General features: G+C 37.1%; 1 protein-coding gene across 4 annotated transcripts in view; it reads left to right on the plus strand.

The window, feature by feature from the left end:
* Positions 1-18,280, plus strand: part of LOC127448618 (SLIT-ROBO Rho GTPase-activating protein 3-like) — a 112,384-nt gene that overhangs the window by 60,131 nt on the left and 33,973 nt on the right. For all 4 annotated transcript variants that reach the window (XM_051711278.1, XM_051711279.1, XM_051711280.1 and 1 more), the window contains exons 5-10: positions 57-242; positions 6,711-6,839; positions 10,731-10,952; positions 11,295-11,396; positions 16,209-16,406; positions 17,702-17,786. In XM_051711278.1, coding sequence (XP_051567238.1) covers positions 57-242; positions 6,711-6,839; positions 10,731-10,952; positions 11,295-11,396; positions 16,209-16,406; positions 17,702-17,786 — 922 coding nt within the window. The remainder of the gene's footprint in view (positions 1-56; positions 243-6,710; positions 6,840-10,730; positions 10,953-11,294; positions 11,397-16,208; positions 16,407-17,701; positions 17,787-18,280) is intronic.

An 18,280-nucleotide genomic window follows, 5' to 3' on the forward strand; every position in this document is an offset into this window, starting at 1 on the left:
TGGTAAACTGAATTATGCCTGGTGTAATTCTTGTTTTACTTTTTCTCTTCCTGTAGGTGATGAAAACGTATCATATGTACCACACGGAGAGCATCAGTGCAGAGAGCAAGCTGAAGGAGGCAGAGAAACAAGAGGAGAAGCAGTTCAGCAAGTCTGGAGACCTCAACGTCAACCTCCTACGCCACGAAGACCGACCCCAGCGCCGCAGCTCAGTCAGAAAGATTGAGAAGATGAAGGAAAAGGTGAAATTGCTCTTATTAGCTAGCAGCCAAGCCTTAGTATACTGTTTTTACTAAACCAAAGGGCTGTTGCAGAATAACATTCATTATATTGCCCTATATGCTCTCAAGTAGGATTGTGACACTTCAAGTGAAGGATTACATTATTTCAAGTGGAGTTTATTATCAGTACACAGTGGAGGATCAACCAAGCAACTGTCTATTTTGGTCGCTCATTGACTTTCTTTTAGGGCCACAGTGTTTGGAAGTGAAAGCCCATAGCATCATCATATCTGGTATTGTAAGTAGACTTTCGGTAAACACTTATTACATCAAGTTAAGTGCCCATGTTCGTGGTTAATTGCTCAAGGGTGAAATGGTGTTGGTTCTTTGTTGGGGTCAAACCAGCAACCTTTCCGATTACAAGCCATGATGTCGTTCTGCTATGCCACACCAGGTCATTCGTAAATTTGGTTGGGGAGTGCTGAATGAGCAAATCCGTGTGTACAGAATGGGATTTTAATGGCACAGTTCACCCAAAAATGAAAATTCTGTCATCTTTGCTCTCACTCATGTTGTTTGAAACCCATATGACTTTCTTTCCTCCATATAAAACAAAAGATGTCAGGCAGAATGTTAGCCTCAGTCATCATTAAATTTCATAGAATCTTTTTCGATACAGTGGAAGTGAGTGGTGACCGGGGCTAATATTCTATTCATTCCAAGTTTGGATCAAGAAGAGGATGAGTAAATGATGACAGAATTTTCATTTTTGGGTAAACTATCCCTTTAAGCATTCAGAAGTGGAGTTACAACTGTAGTTAGTTGCAGTCCTAAAGTGATGCAGGCAGTAAGGCTTAAATGGACCTGATGGATGCAGGTGTATAAAAATGAGCATGGGCCGAGCTTTATCTAAGAATGGACAATGAGGTCAGTGGGACTGTAGACAGTCCGGAGACTGATTGGCTGAATACAGACCAGATTCAACATTTCAGGTAAAATCATCTAATTCATTGAGAGCATCACAACAATTCCTAAGAATCTAATTCATAGTGACTGCAGTACCTTACTTAAAATTTATAAATGAATATACTGTACATGAATATCACATTTTTCCACAGGAGGTATTTTTCATGTGAATAAATTCAGCACACTCTCTCCTTCTTTGTCTCTCACTTTTACTCTTACTCCCTTTGCTACTCTCTCTCTCGCTCTCTCTCTCTCTCTCCCCCGCTCCCTCTCCCTCTCCCTCCCTTCCTCCCCTTTCAGGCTGCAATGCGTAGAGATGTTGGCATGAAAGCCACTCAGCCTCACGCTATTTATAACCACCGTAGCCATGGATGCTCTATCTTTCTGCAGCATGACCTGATTCTGCAGGCTAGCAGACCACTCCATGATCTTAGTACACCTGCAAGCACCTTAAATGGCCTTTAAGGGCTATCATTTCCTGATCTCCAATGTGATCATGTGAAAATACATTGAGAATTATGATATAAAGGCCCCTTTTGGATAATATGATCTGTCTTGCCTTCTAAGTGGTAATTCACACCATAAAGGGATAGTTCACCAAAAAATGAATATTCTGTCAGAATTCACTCACGCGGTCATATGCTCTTCCAAACAGATAGGACTTTCTTTCTTCATTGTGGTAAATATCTAAAGTCATATGGGTTTGGAACAATATGAGGATGAGTAAACAGGAACAGAATCATCACTTTTGGGAGAACTATCCCTTTAAGAGTTTAAACAATAGAATCGCTGGTCATTTCAATTATAACATGCTTATGTAACAATGAATGTTTTAATCACTGGTAATCTCAATTCATTTGATCAGTAATCAAGCTTTTGTACTTACGTGCACTAATCACTGGTGGTTTTTCTCCATTTATGTATTTTGTTTTGTCAATACAATTATGTAGCAGTCAGCTGCATATTATTAATGATACTCGAGCAGCTGTCGGCTTTGAGTGCTCATGCTTTTTGATGAAAAATTCAACAGGACCCAGCTGGAGCTCATGCACAGATGAGACTCGGTCTCTGTCCAAACTAGCTGTTTCTGTTCACCAAAAACTCTTGTATAATATACATGTAAAAAGTCAGTCCATTCAATCAAAATTTACAGTAACGCTTATAGTGCCCGACCGATATATCTCGGCCAGCCAATATTATCGGCCGATATTAGCCTTTCACCGATATATCGGTATCGCCGTATATTTTACCGATATGAAAACTATTTTTTCAGAACATATAATGCAGAAAATAATGCTTTAGAATTGGTGTCATAGCATAGTTTGTCCAGCAGAGAGGCTCCGGCTCCACTGTTTACAGAGCTGACTCTGAGCTGACAGGGCGGAGTTAAGCAGTGTCTCAGTAAGTTAACTAGTTTGTGAAATACATACTGGAAACTTAAACAATGACCCCATCATTTTCCCTTTTTAATATAAAGTTAACCTTGTCCCTGACAACCATGGCACTCATGTCTGTTTGCTGTTAGCCAGCTATAGTTTGTCAGTTCAGTCAGTAATGTAACAGATAGAAAGGTAAACATCAGAGCATCTTTTTGCAGCTCATCAGACAACGGTGCGGTGGTGGATTGTGTCTGATGAGTGTTGATTTTATGCTGTGTTGTTACGTAGTTGGTGAGACACAATGCTGGAAAGTAGAATATACAACGTCTGTCTTTTACTCTCCATGACAACGAGCTTATAGCTAACTAGCTAATCACGTAGCTACTTTCAGTAACTACGTTTCCATCCAAGGATTTTTTGCGAAAAAGTTTTAGCGCATCAAAATAAAGCTGATGGAAACGCAAATTATCGCTAAGATTTCACAAGTGTCAACATAATGTTTTTCCGTTTAACTCGATACATCAAATGTCGTGCAAAACTGGTTTGGAAACACTTTTTGTCGAGAAAATTGGCATTAACGCAAAAATGTAGTGTCACATGACTCAATTTACCTCAATCGTTAGCCTGTGTTAATCATGACGACAAGGTATACATTCATAAAAGCCAATTTATTGTACGTGATTATGGATTGATTTGAAGGGCATAAAGATACGATCACTGCAAACATGACACTTCAGGAGTGCCAACACAAATATCTCGTCAAGACATGCACATTGTCAAGTGCACGGAGAACAAATGAATGGCCACTGTTTGTGATTAATTTAATCGCGGTAGACATCCGTTTATTTATTAAAGTTTATTTTACACACCATTCAAAATAATAGACGGCAGTCACAGAATTAGCCCACAATACAAAAAAACATATCATTTCTGTGCACAAAGATGTTTTAAATTTAAAATAAATGCACAGTACTAGGAGAAAAACATCAGTGTGCTTTTCTGGAACACTAACATGTAGCCCAATTCTATGAAATTATTGTTTAGCTTACTTTTGAAAAAATGCTGGAAAAATTCCCTGTATTCAATTAAATAAATTACCAAACGAAAAACGCATTAAATTAAAAAAATAAATTACCAAATGAAAATAAATTATATTTTTAGACATATATATGCCTTTTCTTTACACAAACTTAAATTAGCCGTACCCTGTTTTGTAGACGGATAAAGTCGGCTGAATGACACTTTAAGACTATAAACTATCAGAACTATTTGTCCAATGCGGAGTTCACTTTCAGAAAACCAGCTTTTCAACCTTTTAAAACTTTTAAATATTTTAAATCTAACCCTCTTTACCTCAGATTGCATTTGCTGAGCTTCTTCAGAAAATGTAAATTGCATTATGACGCTAAAATTAATTTTAGATCATAATCAAGTTCAGCTGGTCGTTAAAAGTTGTGGGACAAATATGCGGGACATAATGCAGTTGAGATGGAAATGCTTTAGATGATTGTTCAAAATAGCCTATTGAATATCAGGAATGTATCATATGTAAAACCTGATATTACACTGCATCAAATTTTCTTTAATAGCTGTGCATGTATGTGTATATATATATATTTGTGTGTGTGTGTGTGTATATATATATATATATATATATATATATATATATATATATATATATATATATATATATATATATATATATATATATATACTGGCAGCCAAAAGTTTGGAATAATGTACAGACTTAGCTCTTTCGGAAAGAAATTGGTAATTTTATTCACCAAAGTGGCATTCAACTGATCACAGTGTATAGTCAGGACATTAATAACGTAAAAATTACTATCACAATTTGAAAAAAAATTATGAACTTCTTAAACTACTTCAAAGAGTTCTCGTCAAAAAATCCTCAATGTTAAGCAATGACAGCTTATATATATATTAGTATATAAACTGTATATTTACAGTATATTTACAGTATATATAAGATATAAATAAAGAATTCACTTTTGAGATATGAAAGTCAAGTCAACCTTTATTTATAGAGCACATTTAAAAACAACAGAAGTTGACCCAAAGTGCTTTACAGATCAAACAAACAAAATGACAGAGTGATATAAAAACAGATTGATTTAAAGTTAAATATAAAACATAATAAAATAAATAAAAACATTTAAAATACAACATCATGTATTTATCCATTTCAAACTATTCGATGATCTATTCAAAAGCTACAGAATAAAAATATGTTTTTAAAGAAGATTTAAAAATAGCTAATGATGAAGCTGACCTCACATGGAAAGGGAGACCGTTCCAGAGATTAGGACCTATCACAGAAAAGGCACGGTCACCCTTAGATCTATAGCGACAACAAGGAACCCTTAATAAAAGTTGATCAAAAGACCTGAGCACTCTGGTGGGGGATTAAGAGTGTAGAAGGTCACTGATATATTGGGGCACGAGACCAGATAGTGCCTTGTAGACATAAATCAGAATTTTAAAATCGACCCTGAATTTAACTGGAAGCCAGTATAGAGATGCTAAAACTGGGGAAATGTGATCCCTCTTTCTTGACCCTGTTAAAAGCCTAGCTGCCACATTTTGAACTAGCTGTAGGTGGGTTAACGCAGTTTGGGGCAGACCAGTGTACAATGAGTTGCCATAGTCTAACCTTGATGTGGTAGCTCAGCAGTTAAGGCTCTGGGTTACTGATCAGAAGGTCAGGGGTTCAAGCCCCAGCACTGCCAAGATGCCACTGTTGGGCCCTTGAGCAAGGCCCTTGACCCTATCTGCTCCAGGGGCGCCGTATCATGGCTGACCCTGCACTCTGACCCCAGCCTAGCTGGGATATGTGAAAAAGAAGAATTTCACTGTATATGTGCAAATGTATAATGTGTGATGAATAAAGAAAATTATATTAAATTATTATTAATAAGTGAGTGGATCACAATTTCCAAGTCTTTATGGGAAAGATAATGTTTTATTTTAGCAATAGATCTCAGGTGGAAAAAGCTACCCTTGACAATAGCACTGATCTGCTTATTGAAAATTAACAAGGAATCTAAAATCACTCCAAGATTCCTAACATGATCATGTACATTCAACGACAGAGGACCTAACTGGGCAACCAGGCCAGGTAAGGAGGACATGGAGGAACTTAAAATCAGAACTTCGGTTTTGCTTTCATTTAATTGTAAGAAATTGTTTGCCAGCCAATGTTTAATATCTTTGAAGCAATTTAGGGTGTTCTCAGATGTACAATTCTTGTCTACACTCACTGGGAAATAAAATTGAGAATCGTCAGCATAACAGTGATAAAATAGAAAGTGTGTAATTTATGTTGTGGAATGTATTATTTATTATTTACATATTATTACGTAAGTAATAATAAATAAATAATAATTAATAATCACATATTATGTACCCCAGACCTTATTTTATTAATAAATCCAAAACTGCCATTATGTGAAAACCAAAAGGAAAATCCCAATGGGGAACCCATGGCAAATTATCCTTCCAGGTTCACCTGCAAATGGATGTCACTTCTGAACAGCTCTATAGGTTTTGGTTAAACAAGAGAGCACCAGAAAACACACTGGGATACATTAAAGTGATACAAAATGTTAAAGTGAAAAAAACATTTTGTTGTTGAAAACCTGTATGACCTTCTTTCCTCAGTGAAACATAAAAGACAGAATGTTAGCCTCAGTCACCATTCACTTTAATTGCATCTTTTTTCCAAATAATTAAAGTCAGTGGTGACTTAGGCTGTGAGTCCCTAACACTCATAAAAGTTTAGAACAACTTGAGGGTGAGTAAATGAGGATTTTAGGGTGAAATATCCCTTTAATTAAATCAGGGTTGGGTTCAGTAAACGGCAGGTTCTTATTGTGACAATATGCCCCTACACGTGTTAAATTAACAGTGTCTTTCCTGAGCAATAACGGACGAAATATTCAGTAGCCTTTTTGTAATAAAAGTTTGAAGTCAAAGTATGCGTCTAAACAGAGATTGACTCCTATTAAATATAACTCATATTCACTGTTGTAAAAAGTGTGACAACATTCCCTGGTCCCTCTGATTTGTGAAAACAATAATTCATTATATAAACTGGCTTCTTTTCTGTTTTGTCTCCCTGTCCCAGAGGCAAGCCAAGTACTCTGAGAACAAACTGAAATGCACGAAAGCCCGCAACGACTATTTATTGAACCTGGCAGCTACCAACGCCGTTGTGGCTAAATATTACATCCACGATGTTTCAGACATGATTGATGTGAGTATGCCCAATGAGACATGTGTTTGTGTGTATCAGCTGGAATTTAAATGTGTTGCTTTATCTCTGTTGAACTGATGGGGGCTCGGATCCATCTGTCTCTGTGTGCATTGTGGGTGAAATGTCTTTCCGCTAAAATGGTTTACCTCATTTCTTTTCTCTAAATGTTTGTTTTGCATTTGCTGGAATGTATCTTTTAGGGAATTGGGATAATGTACTGATTTTATTCTTGTTCTTCAGCTGGTATTTAAATTTTTATTGATTTATTAATCACTATTACTTTCTAATCTGGTTTGCAGCTTCATCCAGCACCACAAAGAAAGATTAAAACTATTATTGTCAACCGGAATGATTTTCCTCAAATCTATAACACGCAAAATTAATTACTTTCCCTAATTGCACGTAAACCATACGTGACGAGGAGGAGGGCGTGGCCAGGCCAGGCCATGAGGATGCAAGCCCAGCGCTGAGTTGCTCAATCAGTAGGAGAGAGATAAAGGAGGAGCCGGGGATGCCAGAGAGAGAGAGAGAGAGAGAGAGAGATGCACGCGGCCGCTGATTGGGCAACTCGGCGCCAGGCGTGCATCATCAGGGCCCGGCCACGCCCTCCTCCTCATCACACCATATTTCCTGCATTTAATTCACAATTATTGTTGTGAATCCAACAACAGATATTACTTTCACTGTCAGCTGCACAAAACTGCTGAGACTGGATCAGTGATGTGAAGTATACTGAACAATTTCTCCTATTGGCTCATCTTTGCTGTTTCTGTCAGGTTAGCAGTAGTATGCAGACTGTAGATAAACCTTTGTGATTTTTCATTGGGAGATGCAAACTGTGTATCATATCACTGTCTGTCAGTTTGCAATGTCCTGAGGCAGTTAAAGAAAACACACGGATGCACTCATACACACACATTTGTCTTTCTGACATTGTTGGGACTTTCCATTAACTTCTATTGTAATTATACTGAGCTAATGAGATTTTCTATTTTCTAATCCTACATTTCCACTGTAAGACAATATTTAATATTTTATTAAATAAGCTGCTTCCTTGTGGGGGTCGTTTGCTACAATGACTACGTTTACATGGACCCAAGAAAGCATCTTATTGCAAGAAACCGGGTTATTGCGAGAAAACAACGTTCCTGTTTACATGCACTGCATAAGCGGCATACTCTTTACTTCCGTATACATGCGGCTCGGTCGGTAAGCAGCTTTCTCCACAGCTGCGTAATTTTCCAGCGGCGCTTGTGTAAATAACAAACGTGATACGAGGAAGACTTTTCTGTTTTATTCTCCGTTGCTTTGCTTTATTTCCAGAATTCCAGAGTTGTTGCTGTGTTTGTTTCCTTCACTTTCTGTCACGACCTACAGTAGAATTGCACTGCAATAGTAGGGGTTTCCTCTTGCGTAAAACTCCGGGATTCCCCAGTGTACCAGCGCATATACGTGAATGTGAGGGACCGTCGATGTTTTACATTGCTGTTTATAATTGGGTATATTTTATAGTGTATGTGATTTATTTTATTTTTTTTCCACTGAACTCCAAGAAATATTGAATTCTTTCCACTGTGTTGACTTGTTGTTTGGCTCCATCCTATGATGTTTGTTATCCTGGTCTGTTCCACACACGCGCACTCTTCAAACACCCATCAGAACGCTGCTTATGCGTTTACATGGCCACATTAAGCCAGGTTTTCCAAGAGATTACCTAGGTATGTTAAACCGTTTTCTCTTAATCCCTTAAAGGAAATCAGCGTTCTTGTTTACATGATGTTTCAAAATGCGCTTTCTTCTAAAACCCTGGAATAAACCATTTTGTTAAGTGCATGTAAACGTGGTCAGTGTCAGCGATTTCAGGTTTTACCATCGTGTGTAAAATCTGACATTCATGTACTTTCCTAATAAAAACAAAGTGTGTAGAGGAACCATAAGCTGTTATACATAACCTTAGCAAATATATACCACTATGAAAACTTCTGCATAGTGACATATGCAGTGTTTTACTGATCTAATAACTTTTTAGTTCCTCTGCTGTTTTACAAGGAAATGTTGTACCAGATAGTAGACCTCCAGTGTCAATCTCAAACTTCTTGTTTGAATTTTTTTTTAAGTTAGAAATACATTTTAGGCACAAAGACAGTTGTGAAAGCAAAACAGGTTGAACTTAGAAAACCTCTAGAGGGCTAACAGTCAGGTTGCTGTCAAAGGTTTGCTTTAAAACCACTAATTAGGAAAAACCACCGAACCAAAACTCGCACAACTCCCATATCCACCATTGTGTACACATAAATTAATGTGGTACTTGTGGAAGCCAGATTGCCTTGTTCCTTTCCAGGTTACCTTGCACCAGAAAATTTCTGGTTTTGCCAGTAGATCCAAAAATCTCTACCTCAACTCGTGCTGCTGCTGCTGCAAACACACACACAGAGCTGTGAGTAAAGTGTGCTAACTAAGGCACATATCAAGCACACAAGTATTTAACTAAATTCCCAGCAATTTGGCAACCCCTCATTGTTTTCTTTGATGCTTTTAAGTATATTTAAATGCATAGAAGCTTCAAAAAGATGCAGGCCTGTCAACCCTTGTTAACCAATAATTTGAAGTTTTTTTCATCTTTGACATTTTTGCCACTTCATTGATAGGAAGAGTCAGTGCGAGATAACACGGGAAATGATAGGAAAACGAAATTGGGAAATGGTGCAAGCCAGACTCAGACTTATTGTACATCTTCCACAGCAGTGCAATGTGTTACAGAATATGAACTAATCGTTAGGCCACGTCTTTACATTTTTTTTCTTTTCTTTTTTTTTATGTAAACGTGCTGTAGATGCAGGGCCATTTCTGAGTATATCGGGGCTCTGAGCGAAATCTTACTTGGGGGCCTTAAGCGAAATCTTACTATTAATTACACAAAACGCAAATAAATGTAACAATAAATGAACAAAAGTTATTACCAATGAATGACAATAAATAACAATAAATTATTTATATATATATATATATATATATATATATATATATATATATAACTACCTTTCTTTACGGGTCAGGGGCCCTTAGCCGCCGCTTATAGGTAGAAACGGACCTGAGTAGATGGACATATTTGACTGTTGCACTGCATCTCTCTGCTTTTTCAGTGTCTCTTGCAGGAGCACAAGATGTGTCAATATAAAAGATCTTGAACTCTTAAAGACACACATGTGTTCTGTTCCAGAATGTGTTTGGTTTGAACAGCCCTAAAGAATGTGTCTGAAGTTTACATTTTTACATACGTAGCGATTATCTCCTGCAGTGTTGTAATGCTAAATAGAATGTGCTACAGTCTAGGACTGTCTAGCGTTTGGACAAACACTTTTGTGCATAATACATGGATTTACAGTTCAATAGAGAGATAACTGTCTAATTTTAATGATTCACTGAGGTCTTAAGTTTCCCTCAAGCAAATTTAAACTTAAACTTAAGCTTAATGTTGCTAAAAGTGGTTAGTTTCACATTTGTTGCATGGTTAAACTAATTAGCTAAGATATCCCACTGTGCTTGTTCTTCTAATTATAGATATTGAAGATCTCAATCGTCCACAGGTTCAAATTCATTCTCATTTAGATCATGTCATTTTAATGTCGCTTCAATCCACATAGACTCAGGAGATACTACCTGTCGTACAATTTGCCCTGCCTGATTGTAATGCGAAATAAAAATAATAAATTTCACGACTGCTAAAAATAGGCATCACTATGGAAACGTTGTTGCAAATATAGTTTCATCTTTATATCTATGGTGTCAAGGAAGAGCGATTGGATTGGTGTTCATCTTAATGTCATGCAGGCTCTCTTTGAGATATATTTTATCTCACTTGTCCTAATATTTTTCTTCTTCTTCCCACAGTGCTGTGACCTCGGTTACCATGCTAGCTTGGCCCGCACATTGAGGACATTTCTGTCTGCTGAGTATAACCTGGAGACCTCTCGGCATGAGGGTTTGGACATCATTGAGAACGCAGTGGACAACCTGGACCCCCGTAGTGACAAGCACAAGATCATGGATATGTACAATCAGGTCTTCTGCCCGCCCATGCGCTTCGAATTTCTGCCACACATGGGAGATGAGGTATCAAAGTTTTAACATACCAAATAACATCCTAAGAGTAAAACAGATCTTTAAGGGATAGTTCACCCCAAAATTTAAGTTCATTCATCATTTACTTACCCACATATTGTTCCAAACCTGATTACTTTATTTCTAACGTGAAAAACAAATGGTTTTGTGAAAGTTAATGTTGACTGAGGCTAACATCTCCTTTTGTGCTCCACAGAAGTAAGAAAATCATATACTGTAGGTTTGGAACAATATGAGGATGAGTGAATGAAGACAAAATTTTCCTTTTTTGGTGAACTATCCCTGTAAGTATACAGCAAATGATATGCTGTGTAATTTGTTTGTGTTTTTCAGGTGTGTCAAGTGAGTGCCCAGCAACCAGTGCAGACAGAACTTCTAATGCGTTACCATCAGCTGCAGTCCCGTCTTGCCACGCTCAAGATTGAAAATGAGGAGGTGAGCACCACCTAAGAATCAACTTAGTGTCTGGTCACCTTACAGTAATAGTTAACTAGTCTCCATCTCAGATGGTGTGATGCTTACTTAGGGTTCAAGGGGCACAGGTTTTTATCAGTTCACCTAGAAACGGTTGGAGCTACAATGAGTGCTTTAATGTAAGAAATTTTTGCTGGATTTGTAGTTCTTGAGGTTCAAGACATTGAGTCTTGAAGTAAGTTTGGTTTGAGGCACTTTATTTTAGCAAATATACAAGAGGTCTTTGAGCACACATGTGTATTTAGGGGTGCTTGCTAATGCAAGTTGCACTATCATGTCTCTGAGTCGTCTGACCTAAAATTTTCACCTGGAGGACAATAAAACGGGCAAAAAAATCCTATAGGTTTATATTGAAGGAGGGACCTGATCCATATCAAAGTATTGAGCCATATCAGAATATCATAGAGACTTGTGTGTGGACTTTTCTTGAAGAAAACCATTCGGCAACAGTCAGAAAAGCACTTCAAGTTGGAATCCGATTACCTGACGAAATTCATCCGATTGTCAACTTTGTGTGTTGGAACATCTGACTTGGATGCTGTTTGCTCCTTCAAGAACGTGATTCGGTGACAGTTTAGAAAAGCACTTCAAGTTGGAGTCCACTGGCATGACAGAAATTCATCCCTACTGTCATCCGAGAGCGTGTAGGATTGGAGGATTTCTGTGGGTTGGGTGTGCTGTGGTTTGGGGGTGGAATGAAGTCACGACTAGTCGAATTCGAATCGATTAATAGGGTCGACTATTAAAAATCAGTAGTTGTGCAACCCCTAATGTGGACCAGACTTGTCTGGCCATGCAATTGTTTACTAACAGATTTGTTTATAATCTCCTATCTGTACACTATACAGATTCCCTTGGTCCAACCAAATGTTTAAATAACTGTGCGACTTAATTTACACCTTGGGAGGCTTCACCTGCTCACTGTAAAGATCTATCAGCTTCTCGTATGTGTCATAACTCTGCAGAGAGTCCAACTGCCTCTCACAAACAGCCCTTTAGCTTTACTCACATACAGTTTTCTCCATTTTTAAAGTACTCCAGAGAATATTTCAGCCTAGCAATCAAACTCATTGCAATTGCAGGATTTAGTCCATCTGCCAAGGGAACTGTTAGTGTATTTTTAGGTTTCTCATCTCATAATGGTGTGTTTCTTTTGGGATGAAGCAGTTATCTCCATGTTTGGTCTTTGGAGAGGGTAATTCTGTGTCTTAGGAGAGCGAGATACAACCCAGACACATTGCCAACCAACTAAGTGTCTGCAGGTGCTAATGGACATAATAGCTTCCCTCTGTGTTTATTGATGGCTTTATCTCACCCTTATCACTTTGTATCTCATAACCAGCTAGTAATGGATGATTTTGTGTCATGTAGGAAATGTGCCACATTAATCTGTGAGCTGCACAACCAGGGCCTGGGGCTAATTAACACACAAGCCCCTGTAGAATTCAGACAATACTCATTTTCAGACATTGGCGCGAGTGATCTTCAGACCCAGGATCGAAAGGAATCTGATCCTTCTGATTAGTTGGATTTCTTGTGGGTATAGAGGGTTAGGAAGTTACTGAGCTGTATACAGCACTTCCTTTCTAAATAAAACAAGCTTAAACCAGTCTAAGGTGGTCAGCTAATCTCCCAGCCTTGTCAGTCTGGTTAAGCTCGTCTGTTTGCTGATTTTATTAGTTTCTAAACAGCTGGTCAGGCCGGCTAAACCACTAAACACCAACTTTGCCAGGCTGGGGGACCAGCAAGACCAGCTATAAATCGGCTTGGCAAACTTAACCAACTTTGACCTGCTAGGACCAGAAAACGACTGCATACTGGTTTAAGCTAGGCTTTTCCCCAAGTATTTTCTCGTATATGCTCAAAGATCACTTGTGGTTTGGCTTCTGTGATTTTATCTTTGAAATGGATGGGGGAGCAAGTTCACATCTCCACACATGTCTGGTTTCTTTTCTCTGGGCTGTTTCTCAACTATGAGGTTTTAAAAGCTTTACCTGCATAAACATTCCAGGAATCAAGTGTGAGTGACTTCATATGAGTGGCCTGTGGGCTTAAATATATAAAAATGACACCTACATGGTATTGCAGATATTAAGCTGATGCACTTTTACTATTGTTCCCTCCTTTAGTCATTTGTGCACGCTAATTCTTACATTTGGAATTTTAATACATTTTATGATTCTCAAAATATTCTTAAACTCATATTGTGGGCTAAAATCCTGTTATTGCCAATCTGTTATTACAAACATTATACTTTTTTTCAATTACAGTATACACAGAATATTTTATTCGAAAGTATTAGAACCATTTTTTTAATCACAAAATATATTCCAAAGTTACAGAATATGTTCTAAATTAAATTTACAATGATCCCAAAAAGTATTTGAACACACAAAAATTTATGAATTTGTTTTCCTTAAAGAAAATATAGAACCAAGTGCCAACTGCAAACAAATAATGCTAGACCTTTCCTTGGAACCTACACCATTTTTCTGAGGCATTTTTGCCATGTATGAAGTCAGTTTCCCTCACATTAACTATGGAAATTCTCCAGTTATGCCATCTTTACACTGCAAAGGTGGCACAGGAGCTGCATCTAAAGTGGCATTTAGGTGCATTTACACACGTTTAATGCTGCTCACAGCAGGCATAAATGCATTTACACAGCAATAACAACTGCATAAATAATATTATGAGATTAATGTTTTAAATATAAAATTATGAAAACAAACATGAAACAAATGAAAATATGAAGTTATCCTTTTAAATATGAAACTAAATTATGAAATATGTGCTCTATCATAACAACAACAAAGTTTAAGACTGCTCTGATGCTGCATTTCATTTACACAGAATTTAAGCAGCCTCAGAACTGCGTTTGATTCTAGGTGCTGAGGTGGGCCAGAGCAGGCTTAATTTAGTATGGCTTTTGCATCTTTACACAGAATTTTGAGCAGGCACTGAACAGGCTTAACTCTGCTGTGTAAAGACGCCTTCTGTTTCACAAACAGAAAGCGTCCAAATACTTTTGTCCTAATTTTGAGCAGTATATCTATTGTTTATAATTTAACATTTAAAAAAACTTGTTTAAATGAAATGTTTTGTAAAAATCTATTTAAAACAAATGCCACTTGGTTTGATATTTTGTTATTTGATGTAATGGCATTTACATGTGTGAGGCTTAAGTGTCCAATACTTTTTTGGACCAATGTATTTAAATAATTTTATATACTGATACTAGGGGGTGAGGTCAGTCAGAGCTGGCATATTTTAGCACAGCTTATTTCGGCAATGCAAAGTCGCTTCCCTCTTATTTACACTGGCGGCCAAAAGTTTGGAATAATGTACAGATTTTGCTGTTTTGTAAAGAAATTGGTACTTTAATTCACCAAAGTGGCATTCAACTGATCACAAAGTATAGTCAGGACATTACTGATGTAAAAAACAGCACCATCATTATTTGAAAAAAGTGATTTTTGATCAAATCTAGACAGGCCCCATTTCCAGCAGTCATCACTCCAACACCTTATCCCTGAGTAATTATGCTAAATTGCTGAATTGGTACTAGAAAATCACTTGCCATTATATCAAACACAGTTGAAAGCTATTTGGTTCGTTAAATGAAGCTTAACATTGTCTTTGTGTTTGTTTTTGAGTTGCCACAATATGCAATAAACTGGCATGTCTTAAAAATGGCAAATAGGTCAAAAATGTCACAAACTCATCAGTCAATCATTGTTTTGAGGAATGAAAACTGAAGATTTCATACAAAGGTGTACACTACAGTCTTCAAAGTTAAAGGACATCTGGCTCTAACAAGGACAGTACAACTAAACAAGAGGATAAGTACATCAGAGTCTCTAGTTTGAGAAAATTATTTTTAATGATTGGTTTCCAGAAATGACAAATGACTGGAAAGACATGGAAATCTATTGGTCACAAAAATCTACCTTAAAATGAACCTCTTCATTCTGTCGGGACAGAAGTAATGTTTCTTTTAAAGATACATATTTAAATTTCTGTTTTTCTTAAGTTTAATAGATATTTCAAATTAAGTATTTAGTATCCTCACATATCCTCAGCTGACAGCTTCATTGAATTCTACCCGCTTAACACCAGTTTCATGTACAACAGTAAAGAGAAGACTCAGGGGTGCAGGCCTTATGGGAAGAATTGCAAAGAAAAAGCCACTTTTAAAAAACAGAAAAACAAAAAGAAAAGGTTAGAGTGGGCAAAGAAACACAGACATTGGACAACAGATAATTGTAAAAGAGTGTTATGGATCTTAAACCCATTGAGCTTTTATGGGATCAGCTAGACTGTAAGGTGCGTGAGAAGTGCCCAGCAAGACAGCCACATCTATGGCAAGAGTTACAGGAAGCGTGGGGTGAAATGTCACATGAGTATCTGGACAAACTGACAGCTAGAATGCCAAGGATCTGCAAAGGTGTCATTGCTGCACATGAAGGATTTTTTTTTATTAGAACTCTTTGAAGTAGTTTAAGAAGTTCTGATTTTTTTTTTTCAAATTGTAATAGTAATTTTTCACATTATTAATGTCCTGACTATACATTGTGATCAGTTGAATGCCACTTTGGTGAATAAAAGTACCAATTTTTTTCCATAAGAGCAAAATCTGTACATTATTCCAAATTTTTGGCCGCCAGTGTGTCACAATCAAATGTCCAAAATTTTAATCTATTCTTGTACAATTTCTATTCTATTTTCTAGTCTATTTTACAGCTTACAGAGCCCCTGCTATTCTTTAATTAGGTACGCAAGACACTGGATGCCACCATGCAGACCTTACAAGATATGCTGACAGTGGAGGACTTTGATGTGTCAGACGCCTTCCAGCACAGCCGATCCACTGAGTCCATTAAATCTGTGGCTTCCGAGAGCTACATGAGCAAGTTAAACATTGCAAAGAGGAGAGCCAATCAGCAGGAGACGGAAGTCTTCTACTTTACTGTGAGTTGCCTTATTTCCTCAGGTCATTAGGACTGAGACAGCATGCACAGTTATTCAGTTTTCAGCCATTACCAAATTCTGTCATTGCCATTTCTTTCATTTCAACTTCAAGTCTCCCACTGTCATAGAAAACTTTGAAAATTGTGTTTTTCAGGCCTGAAAAAGTCATAGAAATTAACAAAATCCTGAAAGTCATGGAAACTTTTATAGTGAATACATTTTTTTTTTTCTTTAGTTAATCTCTGGTCTGAAATCACTTAAATATAGCTCTTGGTTAAAGTCTATATAGAGTAAAACTTGCTCGCAAGCCAAAGTGATGTCAGATTTGTGAGTGAATCCTTCTGTTAAAAAGGTTGTTTGCAGATATTTTGTTGAAATCAGTATGATTTATTAGAGAATCAGTCTAAATCAAAATTATTTTTAATGATTGGTTTCCAGAAATAACAAATGACTGGAAAGACATGGAAATCTATTGGTCAAAAAGGTGTGACCATTTTGAAACCTACAAAAATCTACCTTAAAATGAACCTCTTCCTTCTGTCAGGACAGAAGTAATGTTTCTTTTAAAGATACATATTTAAATTTCTGTTTTCTTAAGTTTAATAGATATTTTAAATTAAGTATTTAGTTCTGGTCAGAGGAATGGTGGTTTTAGGGCTGCAGAGTGACTATTTAAGGTCATATTTTATATAAAATAAAGAGAAAATTAAACAAAATGGTACATTTGTGTTAAGAACATTCTAGTAATCATCTCTGACTAATGTCAGAATGCAAATGTTGCTTTTTTTTTTCTTTTTTTTTCCAAAGCAAATGGCAGGTAAAATAGTGGGGAATGTTTTGTCCCAGATCAAGATTTATTCAATGCCATGCAACATAATTAGTTATTTGGATATCATATGGCAAACCCTGTCACATAACCTGTCACGTAAATCTTATTTTTTAAGATACCTTTGAAGTCCTGGTCCTCAGGATCTCTTAACTATCAGTAGATCTTTTAATACCTGGTTCTCATCATTCGTCTTTCCTGTGCACACTGATATGAAAGACTTCTCAGCCTGTCCTATCTATCTGTCCAAACTCAGTCATCACACACAAAATGGAAAAACATTGGTGACAAGGCCCATGCCTCGCCAATGAGACGGAAATTAAATCCTCCTATTGGAACAGATTGAATTTGCGGCGTGCAAAGTACAGCGAAATCTGTTCTTTGTTGCCCACAGCAGACATCACTCCCCTGTTTTAGTCACATCCTATTAAAATCATTAGCTCACTGACACCTTCATCTGTGTCCACAGAAATTCAAGGAGTATCTGAATGGCAGTAACCTCATCATTAAGCTGCAGGCCAAGCATGACCTGCTGAAGCAGACTCTGGGAGAAGGTGAGCTGTCTTTTAATTAATTACGTTTCCTTCTGCGCTCTGGAAATGCGATGCGTCAGCATTGCCAGCATCTGGCATGAAGCTGTCTAATTGCAACTTTGGTCATTGCTGGATGCAAATTTTGAAACTGTTGCTTTCAGAGAAGCTAACTAATGAACGGTGCTAAAGATGACTAACTGGACAATGCATATGGTTTTATTGAGATTTCAAGGTATTTAGGAATGACAATTGGAACACTGCTATAGTAAATTCTAGTGCTATATGGAGACCTCAATACCGAAAGGGAAATGAAAGTCTTGTAAAAAATGTTGGAAGCTTTTAATATATTGATGGTTCATAGAGCTATAAAGGAGTATTCCAGGTTATTTTGAACCTAATGTCTGTGTACTGCATCTATGGCATGTTGTGGATTATCACAGTCAATAATTTCGATTCATTCCTCAGTTTATAAAAATGGAGAAATGTTTATAGTATATATGGTAACACTTTACAAC

Source organism: Myxocyprinus asiaticus, chromosome 12 (assembly GCF_019703515.2).
Source record: "Myxocyprinus asiaticus isolate MX2 ecotype Aquarium Trade chromosome 12, UBuf_Myxa_2, whole genome shotgun sequence".
NCBI lineage: Eukaryota > Metazoa > Chordata > Actinopteri > Cypriniformes > Catostomidae > Myxocyprinus > Myxocyprinus asiaticus.